The following is a 25,664-nucleotide window of genomic DNA, read 5'->3' on the forward strand; positions in this document are numbered from 1 at the left end:
ATTTCAGCATAAAGAGATTTTGAATTAATCCCGTCATCCAACTAATAAATCCTTGTGCTAGAGGGGTGGCATAGTTTAAAAGTGCCTTCTCTAACAAGAAAATGGGTAATAGATGTTATTTCTTATTTTTGTGTCACAAAGAGAGTATTTGGCTTTTAATAAGTCACTAACATATGAGAGTGTCTAGGCTGTTATTTTTCTTATTTGCTACTTGCAACACACAGCTGAGGACATGCAATCTTTCTCCTTTGAAAACCAGAGAAGCCAATAACCTTGCTGGATTTCAGCTTTTGGTCTTCAAGTGAAAGGTGTGCTGCTGTCCGTCTGTGATGTCTCTGCATGCTGCAGCCGAGAGATTTCCATAAACACTTACTACTTCCCTGGGAATTCCGAATGCACTACCAATACCACCAGCAGTAGCACCAGTTCCTGCTGCTGCTGATGGCTCCATGGCCCAAAGCTAAGTTCTTCTCCCCCCAAGGATGGAGAATGCCATGCCTGAAACATATCAGAGTCAAAACCCATGCACAGCCAACCTGCAAACAGATTACACTATCAAGAATGCCTCTCAGATTCTGAGTGGGCCAAAGGCATAATCATCGCAGCAGGATAAGAGCTGGAGGAGTCTCTCAGCACCCTGCCCTCCTCCCGGTTTCCCCACAGCGTTTTTGCTCAAATGGATTGGAAGAGCTCTTTCTTGGGGACAAACCTCTGTGAGAAGGTTCTCGTAGTCTCTCTTGATCTATCGGAGAAGAATTTTCAAATAGTATTGGGGCCAGCACTGTGGTGTAGCGGGCTAAGCTGCCACCTGCAGTGCCAGCATCTGATATGGGCGCCAGTTTGAGTCCTGGCTGCTCCACTTCTGATCCAGAGCTCTGCTATGGCCTGGCAAAGCAGTAGGAGATGGCCCAAGTCCTTGGGCCCCTGCACCCACGTGGGAGACCTGGAAGAAGCTCCTGGCTCCTGGCTCCTGGCTTTGGATTGGCACAGTTCCAGCCACTGCAGCCAACTGAGGAGTGAACCAGCGGATGGAAGACCTCTCCCTCTCTCTCTCTCTCTCTGTCTCTCCTTTTCTCTCTGTGTAACTCTGACTTTCAAATAAAAAAAAATACTATCCATGTCCTATATGAAGAACACTCTGTTAGCCGTGGAGAATTTTTTTTCCTAGGTAGTAAGTTTTGAAACATTTGAACTAAGTACTGGCTGTGAGCGAAGATCCCCAGACCAAGCAACTCTAGGCTGGAGATCTGAGCTGTGCAATTTCAGCCATCACACACCTTAGTTATTCTAGTATTGTACGCCTGAGGCTTCTCTTTACACAAAACGAGAACAATGCCCAGTTATTTCAGAGCATCCGTGCCAAATAGAGATGACTGAGAAATGTACTGTGAGACAGGAGAACCAAGCAGTATTTGCTGAAGAGCTCTGATCTGATAACTGAATTGTAGCTCTCACGTTACATAAAGGCAAACAGCTTTCCATTATCCTTCAAAAAACAAAAATAAAAACAAAACAGAGGCAAACAAAAGTAGACATCTGCCTTAGATTTAAAGACAATTCAGGTCACCCTACATGAATGTTTTGTAAAAAAAATTCTAAATACCCAAGAAGCTACCCACTCAGTTCTGTTCAATACTTGGTGAATACCTAAGTGAATCTTACAGAGGAGTAAGACACAGTCTGCCACAGCAATTGAAACAGGATGAAGGGACGCGTGTTTGGGTGCTGCTTGGTATGCCTGCATCCCATGAGAGTGCCTGGCTTTGCTGGCTTCCAATTCCAGGTTCCTACTAATGTGTACCCTGAAAGGCAGCAGGTGATGGCTCAAGGATGTGGGCCCCTTCCACTCACATGGAAGTCCTATATTGAATTCCAGGCTCAGGGCTTTGGCTCAGCCCAGACCTGACTTATGCAAGCATCTGGGGCTTGAACTATCCCACGGAAGAGTCTCTCTCCCTCTCTTTATCTCTCATTCTTTTTTCCACTTCAAATACATAAAGATAAATGAAATAATTTTTTTTTTCAAAAAGAAACAGGATTCAAATTGGGATATACACAATATACATCTGTAGGCAGCACTGTATTGGAATGAGAAGGTTTGATTCTGATAAAGAATAAGTGATCACTGAACCGAATCTCAAAGAGCAAACATAATCTCAAGAAATGGTAATTAACTGGATCACATACTTTTTACAAGTCCTAAGATATTCTTAGTTCCCCATCACAGGAAATTTGACATACGCCGAAGAGGTGTGAGACAGACACCTACAGGCACCCACCGGGAAACTGAACGGCCACCCGAGTGGACAGACTAGCTTTTGTGGAAGCAAACATATGATTAAAGAAACAAGAACTACGCATATTTTTATCAGATTGAACAGGTCAGAGTCTGAACATACGGTGAGAACGCGTGGACACTGACCCCCATGCAGTCTCCCGCAACTCAGCACGAATGCAACCTCCCTCGTCCATGCCATGCAGGGAGAACGACATACCGTTTGCTTGTCCACCATGCATCAGCAGTAGCTGGGACACTGCGGCCCAGCAGAGGGGCTTAAAGCACGTTTCTTACACGAGTAGACTTAGCCTTTGTACGGACTATAATGACCAATAAATAAACTAAAATCCCATCAGTAAAATAAGATTTGCTGCACTGTTGAGATATATTACTTGGGGCTGATACGGCGCAGTGGGTTAAGCAGCTGCTTACAACGCCAGCATCCCATGGGTGTGCCCATTGGAGTCCTGCTTACTCCGCTTCTGATCCAGTATTCCTGTTAATGTGCCCAGGAAGGCAGAGGAAGATGGCACCCAAGTGCTTGAGTTCCTGCCGCCCACGTGGGAGAGCCAACAGAGTTCCTGGCTTCTGGCTTCAGTCTGGCACAGCTGTAGCTGTGGCAGGCATTTGGGGACTAGACCAGCGGATGGAAGATCTTTCTGTCTCTCCCCCCCTCTCTCTATTGCTCTGCCTTTCAAATAAATAAGCAAACCTTTTTAAAAAAGAAAATATTACTCATATTTGAAATCACAAAAATAAAAATAATGTTTTATAAACAAAGGTGTATATATTTTTTATTACCAAGTAATAATTGTATGTCTTTGTGGAGTATCCGGTGATAAAGACATTGACACTGAGTGAACAGATCAAATCAAAGTAGTTAGCATTTCCATCTCCTTACATTTCTTTCTCTTTTTTTTTAAGATTATTTATTTGGAAGCCAAAGTTACACAGGGAGCAAGGAGAGACAGAGAGAGCAAGGGAGAGATCTTCCATCTGCTGGTTCACTCCTCTGTTGGCCTCAATGGTCAGGGCTGGGCCAGGCATAAGCCAGGAGCCAGGAGCTTCATTTGGGTCTCGCATGAGGGTGCAGGAGCCCAAGCACTTGGACCACTTTCCATGGCTTTCCTAGGCCATTAGCAAAGAGCTGGATTGGAAGTAGAGCAGCTGACACTCAAAGTGGCTCCCAAAAGAGATGCCAGCAGCAGCAGATGGTGGCTTTACCCACTAGGCCACAATGCTAGTCCTCCTCAACATTTCTTTATGTTGGGACCTGTGCTATGGTGGCGTAGTAGGCTAAGTTGCCCCCTGCAGCGCCGGCATCCCATATGGGCACCGGTTCATATCCTGGCTGGTTCTCTTCTAAATCAGTTCTCTGGAAAAGCAATGAAAGACAACCCAAGTCCTTGGGCCCCGCTCCTGCATGGGAGACCCAAAAGTAGCTCCTGGCTCCTGGCTTCGGATCAGCTCAGCTCCAGCTGTTGGGGCCATTTGGGGAGTGAACCAGCAGATAAAAGACCTTTCTCTCGGTCTCTCCCTCTCTCTGTCTATAACTCTACCTGTCAAATGAATAAAGAAAATAAAACCCTTTTTTAAAAAAATACAATCATTCCAATTTACAAATAGAATTGTGGGTGCAGGATTTCTATACAAATCAGAGATAAAGGAACCATCACATTCAAACCTTCTCTATAGAATCTGAAAGTTACTCATCATAGGATTGATTGCAAAGAAAACAAGGAGTAACCATGAAATAATCCCTGAATAGTTAGTAATGTTGCATCCTCAGCAAAAATAATAATAATAATAATAATAATAAAAACAAAAAACCTCTTAGCTAAAGCCCAGACTTTTTTTTTTTTTTAAGGATCTCTACTGCTTTCCCAGGCCATTAACAGAGTTGAACTGGAAGTGGAACAGCCAGGACTTGAACTGACACCCATATGGGGTTGCCGGCAACACAGGCAGAAGCTTAGTCCACTACACTACGGTGCAGGCCCATAAATCCCAGTTTTTAAAAATGTGGTATATAAAACCACTGCACAGAAGTACTTTGTCATATCTTAAAGCTTAATCAGACCTGTAAAAATGGGATTTTTAATCTAGTCATTCCTGATATATTGTCAATTACTGAGTTAACATCACCCTCAGCTACTGTCAAATACAAGCAGTGGTTGCCAGGGTATAATTCATTAGATTTAAGAAAGCAACATCAAGCTAACGTTTTTCCTTAGTGAGACACAGCACAAATTCTCACTAGGAGAAAATTCAATAACAGACAAAGCAAATATGCATTGTGCATCTTAAATAGACATTTATTGCTGTAAAAGGAAAAATGATGCAATTTAAAACCCATGACCAACACTAACTATACACTTAGGACATAAAGGTCCGCATTTACTTAGTTTATGTCAGATTATTTCTTCTTTCTATTTGATTTCATAATATTTGCATATCTTATGAAGTGATGGCCCAAAAATACACTTATTTTCCTGACTACTTTGACCTTATGTTCAAATATTAGTAAATGTGGTGTTCGCCTTTTTATACATCATGATATATTAAGTGTATGTATGTAAGAGTATATACATATACACCAGGGGAATCCTAGAACAAAAAAAAAAATGTAATATTTGCTTCAGCAAGTAATTCTCCACCATCATTCCCAAACTACTAGATTTTTCCAACAAATATTATTGGGTTCCTGCCTCTACTAGGTCCAGTCACTGAATAACAATACACTTATTCACTATTCAGTAAACTTCAACCAAAGATGGCATGGATCACTTTTCTCAAAACAATCCGTTACTAATTATAGGCAGAGTGAGTGGAAAATATTTGCTGGCAAACTTCCCTCCCAACACCTTTGAGAAGTCCATTTCTAGGATGTGTTATTATAAGGAGGGCAAAATTAAAGAATAAACAAAATAGGAAAGAATAAGCTAAAGACATGAGGTAAGATAGATACTTTCAGCCTCTGGTTGTGAACACCAACTTCCCAGGGCTTTTATTTTGGCTTTCATCTTGTCATTAAATCTAACCAACCTACCTTAACTGGCAAAGCCAAAACTATTAAAAAAAGAAAATAAAATTACAAGAGCATACTTTATTAAAATTAAGATGGATGCTATTTTCGAGCTATAAATACAGTCTTTCAGCACAATTTCTACTACCCAATATTCTCCCATTAATTATGTTGCTTTTAAAGTTCATGTTTTAATCCTAGCCTGTATTTGCTATAGAGATGTTAGTTTTTCTGTTTAAAGTTTGACTGATATATTTAAATATGCTTCAAAAAAATTTTGTTAAGAAAGCAGAGGCAGGCATTTGGCTCGGTGGTTCCAAGGCCAGCTGGGACATTTGCATCCCATAGTGGAGGGTCTGGATTCTAGTCCCAGCTCTGGCTCCTGACTCCAGCTTTCTGCTAATGTAGGCGCTGGGAGGCAGCAATAATGGCTCCAGTGATTGGATTCCTGCTACCCACATGGGAGACCTGGACTGAGTTCCTGGCTCCCACCTTCAGCCTGGTTCAGCCTTGACAATTATGGAGTAAGGAGTACTTAAGGAGTAAACCAGCAAATGGGAATGAAAACTCTATGTCTTCTCTCCTCTTCCCTCCTTTTCCCTCTTTCTCTCTTTTCCTCTCTCTCTCTCTCTCTCTCTCTCTCCCTTCCTCCCTCCTCCCTTCCTCATAAATAAAGAAAAAATTAAATACACACATACCTTAAAAAAAAGTGCACTGTATTAACAAACTCACGTTCTCAAATCTCAGAAATACAATTCCTAGGACTGGCTTTGTAATGTGAGTAGGTAAAGCTGCTGACTGTGACGCCGGCATCCCATATGGGTGCCAGTTCAAGTCCTGGCTGCTCCACTTCCAACGCAGCTCCCTGCTAACGTGACCGAGAAAGCAGCGAAAAATGGCCCAAGAACTTGGGCCCCTACACCCATATGGAAGACCTGGAAGAAGCTCCTGGCTCCTGGCTTGGTTCTCCCCCTGTCCCTGGCCACTGCAGCCATTTGGGGGAATGAACCAGTGAATGGAAGTGTGCTCTATCTCCTTCTCTCTTCCTCTGTCTCTCTTTCTCTCTCTCTCTAGCTCTGATTTCCAAATAAATAAATTAAAAAAAAAAAATACAATCTCTTCGAGGGTGTGCCCTTCCCAGGTGAAAGCATCAGCAGAACGATGGAAGAAGATGGCAACGTCTTCCTGGTCAGTTACATCAAAATCAGTGTTAAACCTGAACGTTAGAAGTGCTCACCACACGGCAGAAGGAAGCTCAGCAGAGAAGCAGAAACTTCAACACAAATCTCGAGCAGAGCTCTCTGGTCCCAGGCAAACACACACATTAACAAAAAGTAAGTTCCTGAGTCACGCTCTCTATGGACCTGAATTCAGTTTTTAAAGAAGCAGACAGCAATCTGTTAAGGTACTGAAAAAAATTAAAAAATAAATAAATAAGTAGGAGTCAATGTGCTATTGATTTTTTTTTTAATTCCTAAGGAAACAAAGTGTAGCCATGATCTTGATTTATTAGAATGTGTCACCACAGAAGAGTGGCATGAAATACCTGAGTCCATCCACTGGCTTATTCTATTATTTTTAGACAGTCCCCTACTCCTACTGCTGTTTTCCAACCATCAGGTAAGCTTAGAAGTGTGCAAAAGACTCTTTCACAAATCTATTGGAGGGGCTGGCACTGTGGCATTAGCAGGTGGAGCCGCCACCTGCGGAGACAGCATCCCAGGTGGGCCCTGGTTGCAATCCCGGCTGCTCCACTTCCAATCCAGCTCCCTGCTAGTGCACCTGGGAAAGCAGCAGAGGATGGCCCAAGTGCTTGGGCCCCTGCACCCATGTGGGAGACTCAGAAGATCCTGTCTCCTGGCTTCAGACCAGTCCAGCCACAGCAGCTGTGGGCATTTGGGGGTGAACCAGCAGATGGAAGATCTCTCTCTCTCTCTCTCTCTCTCTCTCTCTGTAACTCCGTCTTTTGAGTAAATAAATAAATCCTAGAAAAAATCTATTGGAGAAGAATAAAATTACTATGCATTCATCAACATCATTCTACTGGCCACAATCCAGTGTGTCCTAAGTGCAAGGAAAAGGAGTAGCATCCCAAGGAGATTGGAAGTTCTCTCTTTGGGGAGAACATGAGCTATGAATGCAAACATCATCAAGCTGTTTCTAGAGTCACTAGAGACAAGACTGAGGGCTTGGCACAGAGGTTAAGATGCTGCTGGGATGCCCACATCCCCTAACAGCTCAAGTCCTGGCTCTGTTCCCGATTCTAGTTTCCGGCTGATGCACACCCTGGGTGGCAAAAGCTGATGGCTCAAGTAGTTGGGCCCCTGCCATCTGCGCAGGAGACCTGGGCTGCCGGCTTCAGCTTTGCCCAGCCCCAGCTCTTGCAGGCATTTGGGGAATGAATCAGCAGATGGGTGATCTCTGGCTCTCTCTATATGTCTCTCCACCTTTCAAATAAATAATTAAAAAAAAAAAAGACTAGGAGCTGGCATTGTGGTATAGCGGGTAAAGCTGCCTCCTTGATGCCAACAGTGCTGGCATCCCTTAGAGGGGGACAGTTCGAAATCTAGCTGCTCCACTTCGCATCCAGCTCCCTGGTAATCGCCTGGCCTGGGAAAGCAGCAGAAGATGGCTCAAGTGCTTGGGCCCCTGCACCCACTTGGGGAACATGGAAGAAGCTCCTGGCTCCTGTATTCGGCCTAGCCCAGCCACGTTTGTTGTGGTCATTTGGGGAGTGAACCAGTGAATGGGAAATGGATTTCTTTCTCTCTTTCTCTGTACCTCTTTCTCTCTGTAACCCTTACAAATAAATAAACAAATGTTTTCTTTTTAAAAAAAAAGACTGAAATGTGCTAATGTAACCAAATGGAAAGAAACTAGTTATAAAAATAAGGCATAATTTTGTGATGAATTACAAAATGAACAGTTTTAAGTCTAAGATTAATAAAATAGTTACATTTAAAGTACATGACTTGAAATATAAGATTACTGGTAGGATTAAGTTGTGAGTAAAAACCCTTCAAAAATCTTGTGTCAATACAAATATGCATCCATTTCAGAAAGATAAGGCTCACCTGTGTTTTAAATACTTTTTGAGTTCTTTTTGGAAAATATAGATGACTTTCTCTGGACTAACGCCTATCCTCAAACAATTCTGTTTTTTTTTTTTTTTTTTTTTGCAGCAGGGTTTCTGAATCATGAAAAGATGTATTGCTAAGATGAAACAATTTGTTCAAACCATGTGACTCTTAGCCCTCATTCATTTCCTCGCATGGACTTGTGGGAAGTTGTTTATTTTTAATGTCTGTATCTCCTTCAAAATTGAGTAAGCTTCAAAGTTAGCAAGCTACAGCAAAATGTCATATTTTCCAGATTCCCAACAAACATGTTTGATAAACAAAAACAAAGAATGTTTAGAGAAATTCTTGGAAAGCGCCTTGGTGGTATGATTTAATCCCACTGTTAAAATTTCTTACTTTAACCCCATTGTTACAATTTTAATTTAATTTTAATCCCATTTTAATTTTAATCCCATTGGTACAATACACAGTAGACTCTTCTGTATCTATCAAACCTGGTCCAGCCAAAGGTTTGCTCTGCACTCCAACAGTGAGCAGAACTTCACCATTCATTCTCTTAACCTTCATTCTCCAAAGGACTAAAGCAATAAACGCAAAAACAGAAACATCTTATTTCATTGAGGTTTGCCAGGAAATCTGATTATCGATGTTTGAGAGCATTTCCCCCAGGAATACAGACAACCCCCCACCACGGGACAGAGTTTCTTCCTACTCCTTGAGATTCCTCGGGCACTTGGAGTGTCCCTGGAGAGAATGAAACACCTGTGACAGGCATTGCAGGGACCACATAACCTCCTAGTTCCAGAACCTGATGACCTCCCCCATGAAGAAATTCTCAAAATCCAAATCCAGATCACTCCCCTGTTTTCTCTTCGGTGGAGACTGGTATTAGCTGGTCACCAACACAGAACAATAGTCCCTTATGTCACCTGCACCTCCACTTCCTTTTCCTTAGATTATTTCAGATCTATTTTTATCTCTGTTTAGAGGTTTCTTTTTTATAATGAGGTGTTTTATTTCACTTACAAGTCCAAAAAACCATAATTGTTAAACTGTAACTATTCACTAATTGCGGGGAAAATACAACGTCACCATTCTGAAAATGTTCAAGGTTTTCCTGCTCAGGAAGTACTTCCAGACTAGTGACGTTTATTGAATTCTGGTGTGATCATACACAGAAAGTGGGAAGGGACCAGTCGCTGGAGTAGCAAGAGCTGAAAACATCTTCCAGGCCTGGGTTATAGAACAATTTTCTGCACAGCTAAAGAGTCAGGACTTTGCCCTGCAGGAAGTTTAAAGAGAAAATTAACAAAGTCCGACTGCTGTGTGTTGAGCCACTGCAAAGGATACACTGGAAGGGGGAAAAATTTCAAGGAAAGAAGAGCAACGAAAAAGCCAAGTCAGAGCGCAGGAAGGCAGAACGTGCGTGTGACCTCAAGCAGTGAAATCGAGATGCAGCAGGGATCATGGCGTGAACACGGTGTTGGAAAGCAGAACCAACACCCTGGTTAGCAACTGGAGATTCATGGGAAAGAACAAGGAGACTGAGGCTGCATCGCAGGTTTCCAGCTTGGATGGTGATGTGACCATGAACTTGGAAAGGCGGGAGAAGCAGAAGAGGAGTGATGATCAGGAAACATGCTGATTTCAACTCTGGACTTGCTAAAAGCATCAATTCAAACCCTCTGTGGAGCTCAGGGTTGGTGTGTTTTGCAGTGTTTATGCCAACACAGCTCTCATGGCTCAGAGGATGAGTCCAGAGGTGTTGCCTTTTGCCACACTGCACAGGGACCTAGAGGTGAGTCACTGGGTGAGAATGTCTTGCAGATGGCTGCAGGGGGATGACCCTAACCAGAGACAATGGCATGGAAGACATCCAGGACTGTGCTGACCAGTGCAGTAACCGATAGACACACACGTCTGAATGTAAACTCCCAAACATTGATCCAAATCACGAAGTCATTCCTTGGTCTTCTTAGCCACATTTTGAGGGCTCAGTGGCCAGTGTGGTCAGTGGCCACTGTGCTGGCAGCACGGATGTAGTTCATTGTCATCAGCACAGTTCTACAGGACAGCACAGGCATGGAGGAAGGAAAAGCAAGAGGAAAGATTTGGGGACAGACCTCTGCAAGGAAAGAAGAGACACACAAAGAGGAGGGGAGGAAGATGAGTGGAGAAAGGAGGGATCAGAGGAGTAAAGGAGAAAGGAAGAGCTGTCACTGTGGCGTAGTAGGCTAAGCCTCCCCCTGCAGTGCCGGCATCCCATATGGGCACCAGTTCGTGTCCCAGCTGCGCCTCTTCAAATCCAGCTCTCTGCTAATGGCCTGGGATAGCAGTAGAAGATGGTCCAAGTGCTTGGGCCCCTGCACCCATGTGGGAGACCAGGAAGAAGTGCCTGGCTCCAGATCAGCTCAAGCTCTGGCCATTGAGACCATTTGGGGAGTGAACCAGTGGATGGAAGAACTTTCTCTGTAACTCTGCCTCTCAAATAAATAAACAAAATCTAAAAAAAAAAAAAAAAAAAAAAAGAAAAGAAAAGGAGAAAGGAGAAACATCACACCATTGTGACCAAAGAGAAGAGCAGTGAAGGGGCTGAAATACTCAAGAATAAGGAATGCTGGGAAGATGTCCAATAAGAGAAGAACTAGAAGAAGGAAAGGTTTGCCTAGGTCGTTTACCCTGACATTCGGTGGAATGGTGCTGGAGTCCATACCATTTCCTGCCTGTGCCAAAGGACTCAATGACACTCACGCTACTCCTCAGAGGGCGAGCTGGGCTTTCAGAAAGAACCAATGCCCTGCAGGGAAGCAAACGGCCACGTGCCTGAGTGTTCCCTCTCAGCCTCTGACCAATAAGAGGAGGCCTGGCTGTGGCGCTCAGCGACCCTCCTACGGAAGCGATTCCAAGGGTCTCTAATACGGATCGGTGCCGTCACTCAACAGGCTTCTGGAAGGCAGATATCACATTCAAACACCAAGCAGCATTCAAAATTCTCTTCTCGCATCCACAGTGAAACTCAGCCAGCGGTGGTGCACCAGGAGCTGGGGGCATCGGGAGCCAGTTACTGTTCTAGGCGTACAGAGAGTCAGTCTGGGCTGACGAAGAAGTCCTAGAAACTGACAGTGGTGATGGTTGTACAGTACTGGCTGCTAAAAATGGTGAATATGGTGAATTTGATCTTCCGTATATTTTACCAAACTGCGATTTTTATCAAATGTACCTCACGTGAAACATGGGGCAAGGGAGAGGGTCTGAAAGAGCCTCTCCAATCCCCCACAGTGGTGGTCTCAGATACCAAAGGTCAGAGCTCAACACACTGCCCTCACATTCTGCTACCTGACCCGCAAGACCCAGGTGTGAAAATACAGGTTTGAGAAGTTGTAAGGTTTTAAGTACCTCTTGGCTTCTGCTGAAATTACCCCCTTGGATGTTACCAACCCTCTGACAAATCAAAGCAACTTAGAGCTTTGAAGGGCATGAAAAGAACAAAAATGCATGAGGTCAGTTTCATAATTAAAACAGATTTACAACTGCCCTTACCCCTCATCTGCAGGCCGACTTTCCGTGATGTCATTACCCACAGTCCAAATGGAAAGTTCCAGAAATAAGCAACGTACAAGGTTTCAGTAACTTTTATTGCAGTAGACTGTTGTTCTACTGTTTTGTTGTTTTGTTTTTTTTTTTTTTTTTTTTTTGACAGGCAGAGTGGATAGTGAGAGAGAGAGAGAGAGAGACAGAGAGAAAGCTCTTCCTTTTTGCCGTTGGTTCACCCTCCAATGGCCGCTGCGGCCGGCGCATCGCGCTGATCGGAAGCCAGGAGCCAGGTGCTTCTCCTGGTCTCCCATGGGGTGCAGGGCCCAAGCACTTGGGCCATCCTCCACTGCCTTCCCGGGCCACAGCAGAGAGCTGGCCTGGAAGAGGGGCAACCAGGATAGAATCCAGCGCCCTAACCGGGACTAGAACCTGGTGTGCTGGTGCCGCAAGGCGGAGGATTAGCCTGTTGAGCCACAGCACCGGCCCTGTTGTTCTACTTTTTTATTACTTATTGATGTCTGTCTCTTTCTGTGCCTGATTTATACACTGAGAATTACCATAGATCTGCATCCATGTGAAAAAAAAAAAAAAACCACAGTAGATACAGTACAGGGTGCAGTATCATCCATGGAACGTGACTCCCACACAGAGAAGGGGAACTCCTGGTACACCTGTATTATGACCATCTGCCCTTGTGTCAGTAGCTGCATCAGCTGGTAACATGGAAAAGTGTAAAGGCGAGCAGTGGACCCCAGGGGCAGCCATGTTTGTACAGGCAAAATGCGTGGTCCTCAGCTAAGGGGAGGTGAGTGCGCTCCACAGCCAGGCCTGGAGCAAGGCTCGGGGGAGAACACGAAGGCCTCGAGAGAAGCCAGCGGCTGCTCCCATTTGCGCTGCTAGAACCAGTCAGCAGACAATTCCAGGCTGAAGACTAAACCCGTGCAAGTGATCTTCATGAACGCCAAAGAATCCAGTAAGCCCATGTATGTGCGGTCCAGTTGGGCAGCAAACACTGCAGGTTACACAGTAACCCATCTCATGGGGATCTGAATTCTCAGTGTTTCCCCATAGCGCCCAGACTGAGAACTCACTGACAGCAGGTGCGCCCTCATGGACCACTTTCCCCTTCAAGGCTATGTACCCAACACGGAAAACAGAGCCATCTTTTAGAAGCATCCATTTTCCTTGAAGCTGCTGCTGCTGTCTCAACCTGACCACAAAAAAAAAAAAAAGGAAAAAAAGAAAAAATTCACCTAGTGACTATAAGCTACAGCGGCGCTGGCACAGTGCAACTACAGACACTCGAAGTGGAAACCAAAGAGAGAGAAGGAAAGAGGGAAACAGGACAGACACAGAACAATACAAGCGATGAGTCATACTGTACTCACAACTTTCAGCCTGGTAATCGGGCACGAACTGCTCATCGCTGTCAGGGACCTGAGCTGAAGAAGAAGAAAGACATATATATTAAAAAACAAATTCAGAGAGAAGCCGCCAAGGCACTGAAGAATGTCACGTAGGTATCAGTCAAGGAAGACCTCGGCAGGCCGAGATCAAATGTCGGATTATTGGCTTCTACTTAAACAGTATTGACAGCATCATTTAGGAGGGGAAACAGACGAGAAAATCCATCTATGTCAGAAATATGACGGTGGCAGGTGGGGTCCCTCTGAATTTCACCTGGTGGGTGGAAATAAAAGAGACCCACAACAAAAGAAGCTACAGGATTTCTATTTCCTGCACATTTCTTTCTTTTCTTTCTTTTTTTTTTTAAGAATGGAGCAAAAGGTATTTCAGTTCAACCCACGGGCAGTTGCCTATGCAGCCCATGTAAATGAAGCACACGCACACGGCAGCTATCACTTCCCTCTGCATTTTCAGGAGCGTTTGCTTTGGGGGTGTTTCTACCTTTTGTGCATTCGGCTGCCATAATTAAAAACGTTCGCCCTGAGTTTGACCGAAGTATGTGAGAAAGTTTTAAAAATGAAGATTCACCGTGGGTTTGGAGCCCTTATAATAAAGCAATGCCTTGCAATGATGATAGTTGCAATAACAAAAATAATAACCATAAGACAAATGCCATCTTTTCATGCACAGTATTTTCCTGGCAATTATTCAGCGTGAACAGAAAGAATATCACCACTTCATCGGGCCTAATGTCAAACGACTTCCCTATTTTTAGTAAAGGAAAAACACCGACGAGGGAGGACTTAATGCATTCGGCAGCAATCAAAACACAAGCCCAGTTTTCTTTAACTTCTAAAACCTTTTCATCACTGTTGGGGTGGACATCAAAATAACCTGTTCCAAGCTGACATAATGTTACTAAAACGACTTTTCACCAACACAAACTGCACACACAGACACAAACTGCACAAGACAGAAGTTAGGTTTCGTTTAATTTGGTAAAAATAGAATGAATTATCATCCTAATATGACTTCAGCTCTGATCTGATCAGCTATTATTATTTTGCGAGTATTACAGAATACGGAAACTTTTTTATGCAGGCAAGTCGTATGAAAACAGATGTCTACTAGTTTTTTAAAAAACAAGCGTATTCTGTCAAGGGAGCATTTATTAACATAAACAATCAGTCTCTGTTGAAAATGTTTCAGGCTGGCAATGAGTGGATTAAGAAAAACATCCATAAAATTTCTATAACAAGAAATTCTATCTAGAAAGGAAATACAACAGCCATAAGTTTAAAGTTGCCACGAGAATCAGTTTAGCCAATCCCACTTTCTAATACTGATAATCTTGCCTATTTATTAAAACACATGTAGTTGGGCGCTCAGCTGTTTTCTAACAACTTTCTCCTGCCCCGAAGTCCTTAATCCTTATTCAAAACGCACTCCAGCCCATTACCAAATAACCCCAAACAAAGGAAGAGCCTGTCCCAGGTGTGACTGACGCTTACTTCATCGGTCTCCATGGGGAAGGCGAACTTTCTGCCTTCCTGTTCCACGAAGACCTGACAACAGTTCCTACTGACAGCTACCTGGGTAGCTGCGGGTAAGTCCTGTAACCTGAACGCCGGCTCACTAATCAGCCTAACGGTGGTTAACGTGCGTCTTCTCTCTGAGGCTTCAGAGAGGCAATCTCAACACAGCATCAGGCATTCCAGAAACGGAACTTCTTTCCTTCTTGCCAGTCTTCTCACACCCACCCTTTTCTTCCGAGTCTCTCTCTCTCTCTCTCTCTCTCTCTCTCTCACACACACACACACACACACACAAACGTTTCAATCATTACAATGCCCAGTGCAGTATCTTTACTGCCAGTGAATTCTATTAGAGATGGAGGGAAAAAAAAAGAACAGCTAAGACTTGGACATCAGCAACTCTTAGTACTCACACAATGCTTTTGATAACTGCGCTGTTACATTTTCCTCAAAGATTTATACAATGAGAGTGGAGGGCTTCAATTTTTAAAGCAAGTGTTTGTGCCAAAAAACTACACGTTTTTAAATATGTAGTTAATAAATAACAGCAAGTAAGCGGAATCCAATTCTGTATATTTGTTCCCATCACATCCATAAGTTTTAGTCTTTCCTCTAAACAGCTAAATAGATACTACGATTGAGATGCAAAATTATCAACCAAGGCAATTACTGTGCTTTTTAAGAGCCAACATTTACAAGAATCTAATAAAAATGTAATATCCCTTTACAGGAATAGTTAAAAATAGCCAGTGAGTAACAAAAGTATGTTTGTAACTGAATATGCTGGTATGAATGTCCTAAAGGCTGGGATTTTTTTTTTTCCTTAGGTTCGTTAAGACAAAGTTGCAGCTCCATTACCGATTTCACTACAAGAGTAACAAACACAGAGGGCCCTGGTGACTGTGTGGTGCTTGCTGGGCTCTGTGTGGGGGGGAAAAAAAGGGCAAAACCTTAGGAGCAGAGCGATGCCAAAGTCGTCTGTCACACAGAGAAAATCGTGCATACTAACAATTCATACAAAAGTAAGAATAAGAACTGCTATTTCTGTTCTAACTCCTTAACATACCGAATAAACAGTTCACACTTGTGCCTGAACATATTACAGAATTTTAACAGAAAACATATGAGTCACATTTCACAGAAGCTAATCTTCAGAAACTGAACAGACCAAATGTGGCAGCAAGCTACTTAAATAGACAAAGGCTTAAGCCTACCTCTAATTTCAAGTTAGAGTAAAAGGAAAACAGTTAACTCAAAACACTCGTTGGATCTGGGCAAGGAAAATATGACAAAGTATTGCCACACTCCTATTCGCGCATTTCCTTTTTCTCTTCGACTCACAAGAATTCCGTGGAGCTGCTTGCAAACTGGTGGCTGGTCATACCAACTCCAAAGTGGAAAATTAAACCGTGGAAGCTTTTCTCTCCATTGCCATCTACTCCAAACTTGTAATGATCACCTTGGGAGAAGGAAAATGTTCCCCCACACTATGTAATTAAAAAGAAAGAGCACAGGGAAGAGAGGACACACAGAGAGCAAAACACAGAGCAGAGAGTCCTACAAGGCTTTGCTGAAGATGGCACGCGTGGCGTGGGCTTTACTGGACAGGGTTGGGTGGCTCTCTCAGCCCAGGGCGTCCTAACAGGCGAGTTGCCATCACGTCTCCCCATTAAAAGGGGCACAGTGCACTGCCTGCCATTTGCTTTACCTAGATGATTATCCAAAGTTGTTTTCTGATCGTGTCTCTTCACCACACAGCAGTACATCTTACGGCAAAGACATTCCTAAAAATAGCAACCGCGACCCAAATGTCACACAATCCCCAAGTCTCATTTTTAATTTCAATATCCTTTCTTAAACTCATGGTGCCTTCGGGGTGGGCAATCTTAAATATAGCTTGCCTCTCTTTACTGGATCCCTGCTTCTCCTTTTCAAATAACGTAATAAGCGTTACTTGAGAAGAGGTTAAAAGTCTTAAAAGGTTTCAGGATTGACTGCAGGCAAGACAAACTCCCCCTTACAAACCAGGGGCCTAAATGCTTTTCCTTTTACAGCTAGGGGGGAAAGCGGGGAAACTACAAATAAAACCAAAGTCGAGTATAAAAGGGTTAATATTTAATTAAAACCAGTTCTATCCACTGTAACAATGACCCGGAGCCAAACAAGGCGGAAGACGTGTGAGTCACTCTTTCTGCTGTGAATGAGACAGCTGATCTCCTCCGCGATTCCTCAAGACAAGCAGGCAGGGCTGGAGTTCTGCCTCCATTCACAAAAACACAGTCCAGCATGCATGAGCCATGTGGCCCAACCGCAAACTTTTCATGTCACACCCTTGCAGGGAGCTAAAGCAAGTAAACTTGAACTTGCAATATAAACACACCAATTTTATTGCACCGTCTCAAATAGAGCTAGATCCGCTGAGGAACACATTTAAATACCTGACATACAGAAATATACACACATACATTTAACCTATCATCCTAACTTGTTATGGAAACTTGAATAGACAAAACTACAGAAGAAAGCAAAGCGGCAAAAAAAGGAAAGATGGAAAAAGAAAAGAAATTAAAGAAATGCCTTATTTTTCTCACCTATTATTCAAATCTTTTACAGCAGGAGACTGTAAGAGATTCCGACTGATCTTCACTTCATAGTAATTCACTTTGAAGCAAAGGGTCAAAAACAAATTTCTCTGAAGAAATTTAAGTTTTGTCTTAAATAAAAGTAAAACAACAAGGAAAAAAAAATCCACCTTTGGTATTCTGTTTAATCCTAAAATGAAGCTTGGAGCCATGGAACAAAATACCCATGGTCCACTAAGCCTGGTTTTATACCACATCCGCTTTTAACATTAAAATGATCATGCCAGCGCCAAAGCATTAATTAATGCCGAAGCATAAACACATTTACACAGACATGAAAAGAGGACATCTCCCCAGGAGAGAAACACCTCTAATACTTAATAAATACATTCTTCGCCAATGCTCTAACAAAAAAGAAAACAGTTAAGTTTAAGTTCTGTTTTGAGTTTCAAATCAGCTTCCACTCCTCGTGAATGGACCTGCAGGGAACGGAAAACTTCAGGCAAGGAAGCTCAGAGCTGGAGAGCTGCTGTTTCTACCAAGTGTTTTCCCTAACACTACCCAAGCCTCCCTCTGCTATTATTTTTCTAATGACAAGACTGCGCACAAGTCCAAGGGAATACAGTGATCCTAAGAAATGTGTGGATTACACATTTCCCGTGAAAGAACCAGAAAAACTCTGCTCCGTTTCATTAAGGCTTATCGGATCCCCTGGAAAAACCACATCACATCCAATTTTCCTATTTTTAGAAATACCTCTCTACTTTGTAAATAGACCCTAGAGGGGTAAAAAAAAAAAAAAAATGAAAAAAAATTATGTGTTTCTAATGAGTACTCAGAAATAAAATCCCTGTAGTCTACCAGCTATCTTTAAATTACATAAAAATTCTTTTTTTCATATGTTATGGTTATTTCCTGGTACAACAAAAAGGAGGGATATTAACTCCCCCCACCCCACCTTACCCCGGCCATATACACAGCAAATGACTGTTGTTCAATTCCAACAAATTGGGTGAACTTCTATAATCCAATGCTTAACTTTCAGTTCCCGTTCTATGAAAACGAAACAAAATAATGTAGTTTTAAAGCCTTCATTTCTTATCGCCACCCCACAGGGGACAAAAATCAGGAGCACATATCCAGTTTTACATCCCATTCTAAAAAGAAAGAGTAGACTTTGCGAACAATAAAAACGAGTGCATTATGGCCAGTGTGTACCGTGGGTGACAACAGCACACATTATTTAAGAAAATCATAAAAAATGATTCTGAACACATACTGAGCAGCAGCCAGTGCAGGGAAGTGAGGAGAAAGTCATGACACCTCTGCTTGTAGGGTGACCTACGCACTTGAAGGTGACACAAAAGCAAGAGAAGAAACTAAAATAAGCATCTGATTTGCATGTGGGATAGTAACTTTGGTGTAGGAACTTTGTTCCTGGGGCCAAGGGAGGCAGACTTAAACCGGACTAGACTGCGCCACTACCAAAAACCACCGAGCGAATCACCACGGGCCGTGGTCCTTGAGAAAACCCATAAAGGGAACTCAAGAACATCCAGACTGCCAACAGCACAATGGTCAGGAGAAGCTAGGTATTCCCACTCAGTACCTACTGAGACCTCTGACTTCTCTTTAAGTTGTGTTAGTAGGCGCCGATACACTACTCAGCAAGAAGCTATGTCCTCCACGTGTTCTATTTTTGGCCCCCACACCCAGATGGTCCCTTCTCAGACCCCAGCCACTGATGCCCCACATAAAACAGGTTGTGAAGACCAAGATGATATTGATGGGGTTGCTATCGGAACTCATTATTTCATGGAATCAAATAATTGCATTGCCTGTCTGTCGGGGCAATCTAATTCAATAAGACAAAGAATCAATAAGGAATTGTGCAGTAAAATTACAATATAAAGGAGCCATGGCAAAATTTTAAGTAGGCATATTCTCTGATTTCTTTTTTTTTTTTTTTAACCACTGCTATGGCCACCGAAAAACATCAGCTTTTCGATTTTCTTCAGAACAGATTGGTTATTTTAAGTCATGGTGTATTTGTTAAAAGCCTTTCAACTGTGCTGTTTGTGCTTGGAAAGTGATATTAATGTAAAGTTGTACTCTTTGCAACCATATTACAGATTCCTGCATGGAGACAAACATTGGGAAGAATGCAAAGTGCATTTATAGAGACTTGATTGAGTTGAAAATATTGGTTCCTTCCCCACGCTCAGTCCTGCCTTATCTATCCCAACAACCCCTTAGAGATAAAACACATTTCACAATCCATAATAATTTACTCATGGCTAATCCACATGTTGCACACTGAGCCCAATTTGCAAAAATTCTTCCAAGGAAAAAACAAACTACACATGCTAAGATATATCATCTCCAAGTATTTAAGATGTTGATCATTTCTTAAAAACATGATTATCTTATGACTAACTTAAATAAGATGTTTAGAGCTGGTTAGCGTCCCAGTGGCATTCTGACTCATGAAAGACACTGGGTTAAGTGCAAATATCTTTCTCAAAAGGGACAAGATTCCTTAAAATTCCAGTCCTTTCTTGGCTAGAGAACATCATGGAAAGAAATATGCAAACAGGGCAAAGTCTGCCAGTCAGTCGGGCAATGTTTTAATTTCTGGATGTCCAAAAGGACATAAATAGACAAATCTAACTCCAAATAAACTAGGTTAATGTGGGGATTTCTTTTTATCTAGTATTATTCAAGACATGGAGTAAGTCAAATTGAAACATTAATGCAAAATGATATAATTATATTTAATTGCAGAAAACAAAAATAAATGCTGAGCCCATTAACAAACAGTAAAAAAATAAATAAATAAAATTTCTTTTCTCCCTAGGAGAAATTTTTCAAATTCACATTAAAAACTTTGTGCTTACATGAAGATTGGTTAAATTTATGAAAACTATTCTAAAAATGTTTAAATTACTCTAAAATGCAATCCTATCCATGTTTTGTAAATAGCTGCCCACCTGGGTATTCCATAGAACAGTCACAATTAATCCCTGGGTTTAATTAAACTTATTAATGCTTTTAAAAGTAAAATTCCATGCTTCTCTGAATATGTTGGTCATTTTCTAAGTTTGTTTAATGGAAAACTCAATCTTCAGATATGGCTTATAGGTAGGTTAATAATCATGGGTAAGAAAATTCCATGCAGAGTTTTATAAAATAAACTCAGATAAATTATTCAAATCACTTATCTGCTCTGTAACACACAAAACAAGTCAAAAGTAAAAAAAAAAAAAATACTGAAACTGATTATAAAATGCTAAGAGTCTGTCACAGATTCCACATTTTAAAATTCCAAGAACAGAGTTGCTATGCACATTCAAAATCTGCCAGCGAGTTACTGCCTTGGAATCAATGAGATTTAAACATCCTAAGAAGCCACAAACCCTCCAGAACAATTGAAATATGTATTTGAAATTATTTTGGATAAGTAAATAAATTCCTCCATGAATGAACCTTCCTCACGACCTTCAGCTTCACAAAACTAAAAGACAGAAGTTAATACAACAACCTCTGGGCAAATTTTCCTGAAAAAGTTGGGTTTGAGTATATGGCTTATATTGCAGTAATGAGTGATCTACTTCAGTAAGTTTCATGTACAGAGACATGCCAAATGACCTTTAAGTAGAACTAAAACTGTCACTAATACTTACCTTCCATTAATATACAAACACAAACACCCTTTCAAAGGACTGTTAAGAAAGCTACTTAACTTGCAAGATTCACAAAGATTGCAAAAGCTCTTTGAAGAACTAGAATATCAGCAAAACAAAGAAACTTATTTTCATGCTAACAGCAACTTGCACAACTGCACACAAGACCACCTGATAAAACACATCAGCCCACCCCAAAGTAGCTCCAGCAACCCTTAGTTTCATTTCCCCCTCTCTCTCCTTTTCACCATCCTAATGAACTCTTCCAAAAATGTGCATGTTTCCCATATAATGTGAACACACAAGTAACACACTTATACTCAATGCTTAGGTATTTATAATTTCCTTCTTGCCTTTCCTACAAGACACATAAAATTAATTTTTCACATTATGCCAAATCCCAAAGAAAAATTTCAAATTCTGAATGCCGACAGAATTCCCTCAGCATTAGCTATTTCTGAAGTTGTATAAAGCTTTACTAAAGCCATGCCTCATTGTTCCTATAAATAAAGTTGCACACAATCAAACATACAATGGATTGCACTGCAACATTTTATCAACAAATAATCCAACATGAAAGCAACCCCTGTTAAAAGTCTCTTTGCTATATTAAAAAAAAAAAAAAGTACTAAAGTGACAATATAACAAAGGTCAATTTCAACAAACATCACATGCATAGTAATACACAGAAAACATTGCTTAAATCCTCAAATCCCTCCCGGAAGATTTACCTTTAAACCCACAGATTTCCTAAGAATTGGATACACACCTAGCGTTCTGTGCTGGGAACACGGTGGAAAAAAGACACTGGCACTTAAATCTTGAAGCATCCCGTCCTGATGAACCCAGAGAAACTAATTTCTGCCATCAGAAAAGACCTCCACCAGATCGCCAAATAATGACATGCGCTGCTCCAAAGGCAACAGCCAGCTAGGCAGCCGGTTCTGGCTCTGGGAGGTCTCTCGAGGTACAATAATATAAACCTGATCAATTGCAATTAAAATCCGAACAGAGGCTCAGAACTTGAAGTCTTGGTGCATTAGTTCTTGCCAAAAGCAGATGTGATTGTGAGCTGGAAGCAATTTCTCCTGGTAATTTGTGATGACACTGGGTAGTGCAGCCCCAGAGTCCCCAAAGACAAACTCGTCAGAAGCTGTAATATATGCATGACACACGAGGTGGCTCTTGTAGAGCTCAATTAATTGGGCTCAACATTAAGACAGCAAGTTCAGGACTTTTTTTTTTTTTCCCTCTTCTAGAGTTGCTTCTCCCCCCCCCAACCAGCTCCCCCGCCCCCTCGTTTTAAAGCAATTTTTTTTTGCCTTACCTTCTGCAAGCCATGTTTCCTGTAATTGACTGAGATCTTGAAAGAGTTCTAAAAAAAAAAAAAAAAAAAAACCAAAGATACAAACATCAGACTTGCTAATCTTTGGGCTTCATTTTATGGAACTGTCTGTCCTGAAGCTGAGAGGAAATATCAATTTAATTTGGGGAGAAGGAATTGACAGAAAAAGAAAATAGAATTCACAGCCTAAGCGTCTTAATAATAATCTTGCCTACTTTTGATGGCTGCTAACACTTTCAGAAAGTGTTTTAGTCAACCAAACAGTACAATCTTTTTTCTTTTCTAACAAGTGGCTTACTTAAAAGCGCAAAGACGGCAAACACCACACACATATGAGGATCCAAAAAGGTGAGTTGAAGGTGTGTCTATCCACAGTACTCTTTCTAAAATACAGTCAACTCCTGGTGAAATTAGTAGTAGTAGGGGAAACATGGGCTAGGCTGCGGTGCATTTGATTTGTATTTTCTGAATGTCAACTACAAGATGTAGCAGTAGCTACATGTTTTCCCACTGAATGCCTCAGAACTCAGAGGGGCCCCTAGAAATCCAAGTTTTAAACAAGAATTTCTGCATTCACAGGTCAAAGACAGACCGACCGTTCCCTGGCCCTATTCTAGGACCCAGTCCAAAACGGTGTGTTCAGCCACGGTGGGAAGGGGAGGAAGGAGGTGGCAATAAATGGGAAGATGTGAGGAAGTTTCAGAATTCCGTGCACCTGATTTAAATTGCAAACTAAACTTTGATAATGAAATCCAAGTATTTTTGAATTTCCTATGAATACTCTCACATGGCTGAAAGAATGTATACCTATACTAATCTACCAACAGTTCCTAAAAGAGAGTGTGCGAGCTAATTTGTCAAATAGCATTACAATCATTAATTAGGGCTCACATGTGATTCAGGGAACAATTGAAGGCCTAGAAGCAAGACCTAAAGACTTCACAATGCCGCCCTCGAACTCAGCCTTGACAAGTCTGCTAACAGTCCGTGGATTGAGCGAGCAGAGGAGAGGAGGTCACAGCATCATTTGTATCACCTAACTTGTCCTAAACTCAAAGCTGCCTGGCTGGGTGCTACCATGCTGTGTATGTTAGTAGGTGGGACGAGTCCTGTGTCTTAGGAACAGGGCATTTAAACAGAGAGGCAGGATGAGAAGAAGGATGCCACTGTTTAAGTTTTTATTTCCTTCTTTGATTAGTTTGACAGGACCATAAAATCTTCCCCAAAGCAAACTTGTCCATTATGTCAATCGCTCCAAGGAAAAAAGTCTCGGTGAAGTTCAGTCATTTCAAAGTTTTATCCTCCTAGGCGAAGACTGGTTCTTCATGCAGGTGCATGGGACAGGTAAAAAAAAAAAAAAAGGAAAAAAAAGGGATACAGCGCAAACCTCACCTTCTGAGTCATGAGCCAGATCTCTGTGAATGAATTTTCTCTTCCTGACATTCGTTGGTTTCTCGTGACAAGTTCTCCCACGCTGACTCTACAAAGGGAAAGACGAAATCCTTTAAGAGTAGGTAAACCTCAGCTGTCACACACTCCCAGGACGCATGCACGCACGCGTGCACCACCCGGGTCTTGCGGGGGGCCTCTCCCTGAACAGAAACAGCGGAGCCCTTGGTGTCGGAGAGCCGGTGGGTGGGGGAGCTCGTGCTGAGAACCGGATCCTCAGGCTCAGCTCATCAGTGGCATATTCACATGTCAACATCAAAACAACCGTTAAGCGGCAACACTTTAAACTCCTTGCTCTTGGCTGGGTCAACGCTAGCTTGCAATGCAATGCATTGTGCAGCCCCCACCCTGCGCCCCCCAAGAGCCAAGAGAGAGGCTTGAGAGAGAGAGGGAAAACAAGTAGGAGAGGAGATGTGAACCCCAAGTGGCAGCCTTGGGCTCAACTTCATTCTTTTCAAGTGGCAAACCCAGCCAGAAACTTTGCGAGCTGCAGCAGCTGCTGAGGCCCCCGCCTCTCCAGTCGTCCACTCATCTGGGAGCGCTTTCATTAGAAAAGAAAAGGAGGAGAAGGCGGTGGGGGGGGGGGGAGAAGTGGGGTGTGGGGCTGGGGGGGAGGGGGCCCCAGAAACAGAGCTGTGCCTGGGCCGCGTCCCGGAGAGGCGAGCTCATGTCCCAGCCGGCGCCGTGCAGCGGCCAAGGAGCGGCCCAAGTGGCTGCGCCCCGGCCCCGCGCTCCGCGCCCGCGCCCGCGCTCCCCGCCCCCGCGAGTCGCGTGTATAAAGCGGCGGCCCAGGGACCCGCTCCACTCACGCCGGGGACCACGTAAGGCACTTGCTGGTCGTGGAACGCGTCCATGCTGCGGCCGCTCGCTCGCCACTCCCCAGCGCGCGCGGTGTTCTTATATTTCCAGCATGGAGCCGGGGCAGCTTTCCTGGGGATCTGGACTTGTATCAGCCTGGAAGGGGAGGGGAACAAGATGGCTTTTAGGCTTTCAAAAAAAAAAAAAAAAAAAAGCATGAATGAAGCTCCTGAATTTGCATGGCTAATGATCCTCCGCCGGTTCCCCATTCACAAAACAGATCCCTCCCTCCCTGCACCGCCCCCTTCCACCTGGATCCCCGCGCAGGACCTGGCAATTTGCGTGCTTTCGATCCTAGCCCAAAACAAAACAAAACAACCCAAGCGGAGGGACCCAAGCGTTTCGGTCCACACTCGTGGCGTGTTTCCTGCGCGGTCGGGGTACCCCTCCCAGGGGACCGGGGGGTGGGGGGTGGGGGTCAGCTCCGATTTGCAAAAAAAAAAAAAAAAGAAAAGTGGCAATGGCGACCCCCGCGAGTCACCGGGCACCTAACGGGACTGGGGCGGCGCAGGCGGCTCTGCGCCGTGACGGCTCGGCGCGCACCGCATAGCCGCGCAGGTACCGGGCGCAAGGAAAGTTGCGGGAGCGGACCCACCTGGAGGCCGCGCCCGGCGAGCAGCCGCGCACGAGCCCTCTCCGGGCACGGGGATGGCGGGCCAGGCGCGCCCAAGCGCTGCCCCGCGCACGCCGGAGGCGCCAGTGACGGAGCGCGCCTCGGGGGCTTCTCCGCCACTTCTCCTCCTGGGGCCTCCCATCCAGGCGGAGCGAGCGCCGCCGCCCATTGGCTCCGCGGGCGCCTTCCCCGCGGTCGGATGTCGGGCTGTCAATCAGGCGGCTCGCCGGCCCCCCGGTCCCCACAGGCGCTAGGGAGCTCGGCTCGCTGCAGCC

The 25,664-nt window shown here is 43.5% G+C and overlaps 1 protein-coding gene across 1 annotated transcript in view; it reads right to left on the reverse strand.

The window, feature by feature from the left end:
* Positions 1 to 25,422, reverse strand: part of ETV1 (ETS variant transcription factor 1) — a 99,806-nt gene extending 74,384 nt beyond the window's left edge. The window contains exons 1-5 of the mRNA XM_062178137.1: positions 25,372 to 25,422; positions 24,728 to 24,872; positions 23,862 to 23,949; positions 22,452 to 22,499; positions 13,306 to 13,359 (exon numbers count right to left, since the gene is read on the reverse strand). Coding sequence (XP_062034121.1) covers positions 13,306 to 13,359; positions 22,452 to 22,499; positions 23,862 to 23,949; positions 24,728 to 24,772 — 235 coding nt within the window. The 5' untranslated portion in view covers positions 24,773 to 24,872; positions 25,372 to 25,422. The remainder of the gene's footprint in view (positions 1 to 13,305; positions 13,360 to 22,451; positions 22,500 to 23,861; positions 23,950 to 24,727; positions 24,873 to 25,371) is intronic.
* Positions 25,423 to 25,664: the final 242 nt, after the last annotated feature.

This window comes from Lepus europaeus, chromosome 20, assembly GCF_033115175.1.
Source record: "Lepus europaeus isolate LE1 chromosome 20, mLepTim1.pri, whole genome shotgun sequence".
NCBI lineage: Eukaryota > Metazoa > Chordata > Mammalia > Lagomorpha > Leporidae > Lepus > Lepus europaeus.